Source organism: Opisthorchis viverrini, assembly GCF_000715545.1.
Source record: "Opisthorchis viverrini unplaced genomic scaffold scaffold25946, whole genome shotgun sequence".
In the NCBI taxonomy this organism is placed as follows: domain Eukaryota; kingdom Metazoa; phylum Platyhelminthes; class Trematoda; order Opisthorchiida; family Opisthorchiidae; genus Opisthorchis; species Opisthorchis viverrini.
Genome location: NW_008769033.1, coordinates 1 through 417, shown reverse-complemented (window position 1 = coordinate 417; position 417 = coordinate 1). Strand labels below are relative to the sequence as shown.

The 417-nt window shown below is 53.0% G+C and overlaps 1 protein-coding gene across 1 annotated transcript; it reads left to right on the top strand.

Moving 5' to 3' along the window:
- Positions 1 to 117: 117 nt before the first annotated feature.
- Positions 118 to 339, top strand: T265_16324 (hypothetical protein; the record flags this gene model as incomplete). Its single annotated transcript, XM_009179932.1, has 1 exon — positions 118 to 339. A coding segment is annotated over one exon (222 nt), but the record flags the coding sequence as incomplete, so codon positions are not given.
- Between the last annotated feature and the right edge of the window lie 78 nt (positions 340 to 417).

Here is a 417-nt window from a genome sequence, read left to right as displayed (position 1 = left end):
CTGAAGTCGTCAGATGAACCAACTAAGCCACCGGATGAACAAGTGCCACTGTTGTCGGATTTTGAGGACCCGGTCGAGATCTCTGCAGCACTTCGGTCCATCGAACTCACACTCAGCGGTCAGCCTTCTTTACGCCGAGTTGGAATTGTCGGCCGGACGGGTGCGGGGAAATCCTCACTGGCGAGCAGCATTTTCAGAATCGTTGAGCCAGTGATTCTTGATGAAGACCGACCACAGTTGAGCGGACCTTTTGCCAACAAAGGCCCGATCATTGTGGACGGTGTGGATATTTCGCGAATCGGACTGCACGAGTTGCGGTCTCGATTCAGCATTCTCCCCCAGGTAAGTATGGCTTTGACTAACTAAAGCTCATGTGTCAGCCGGTCAGGATTCCGGCTCCTACCGTTTCGTCGATAA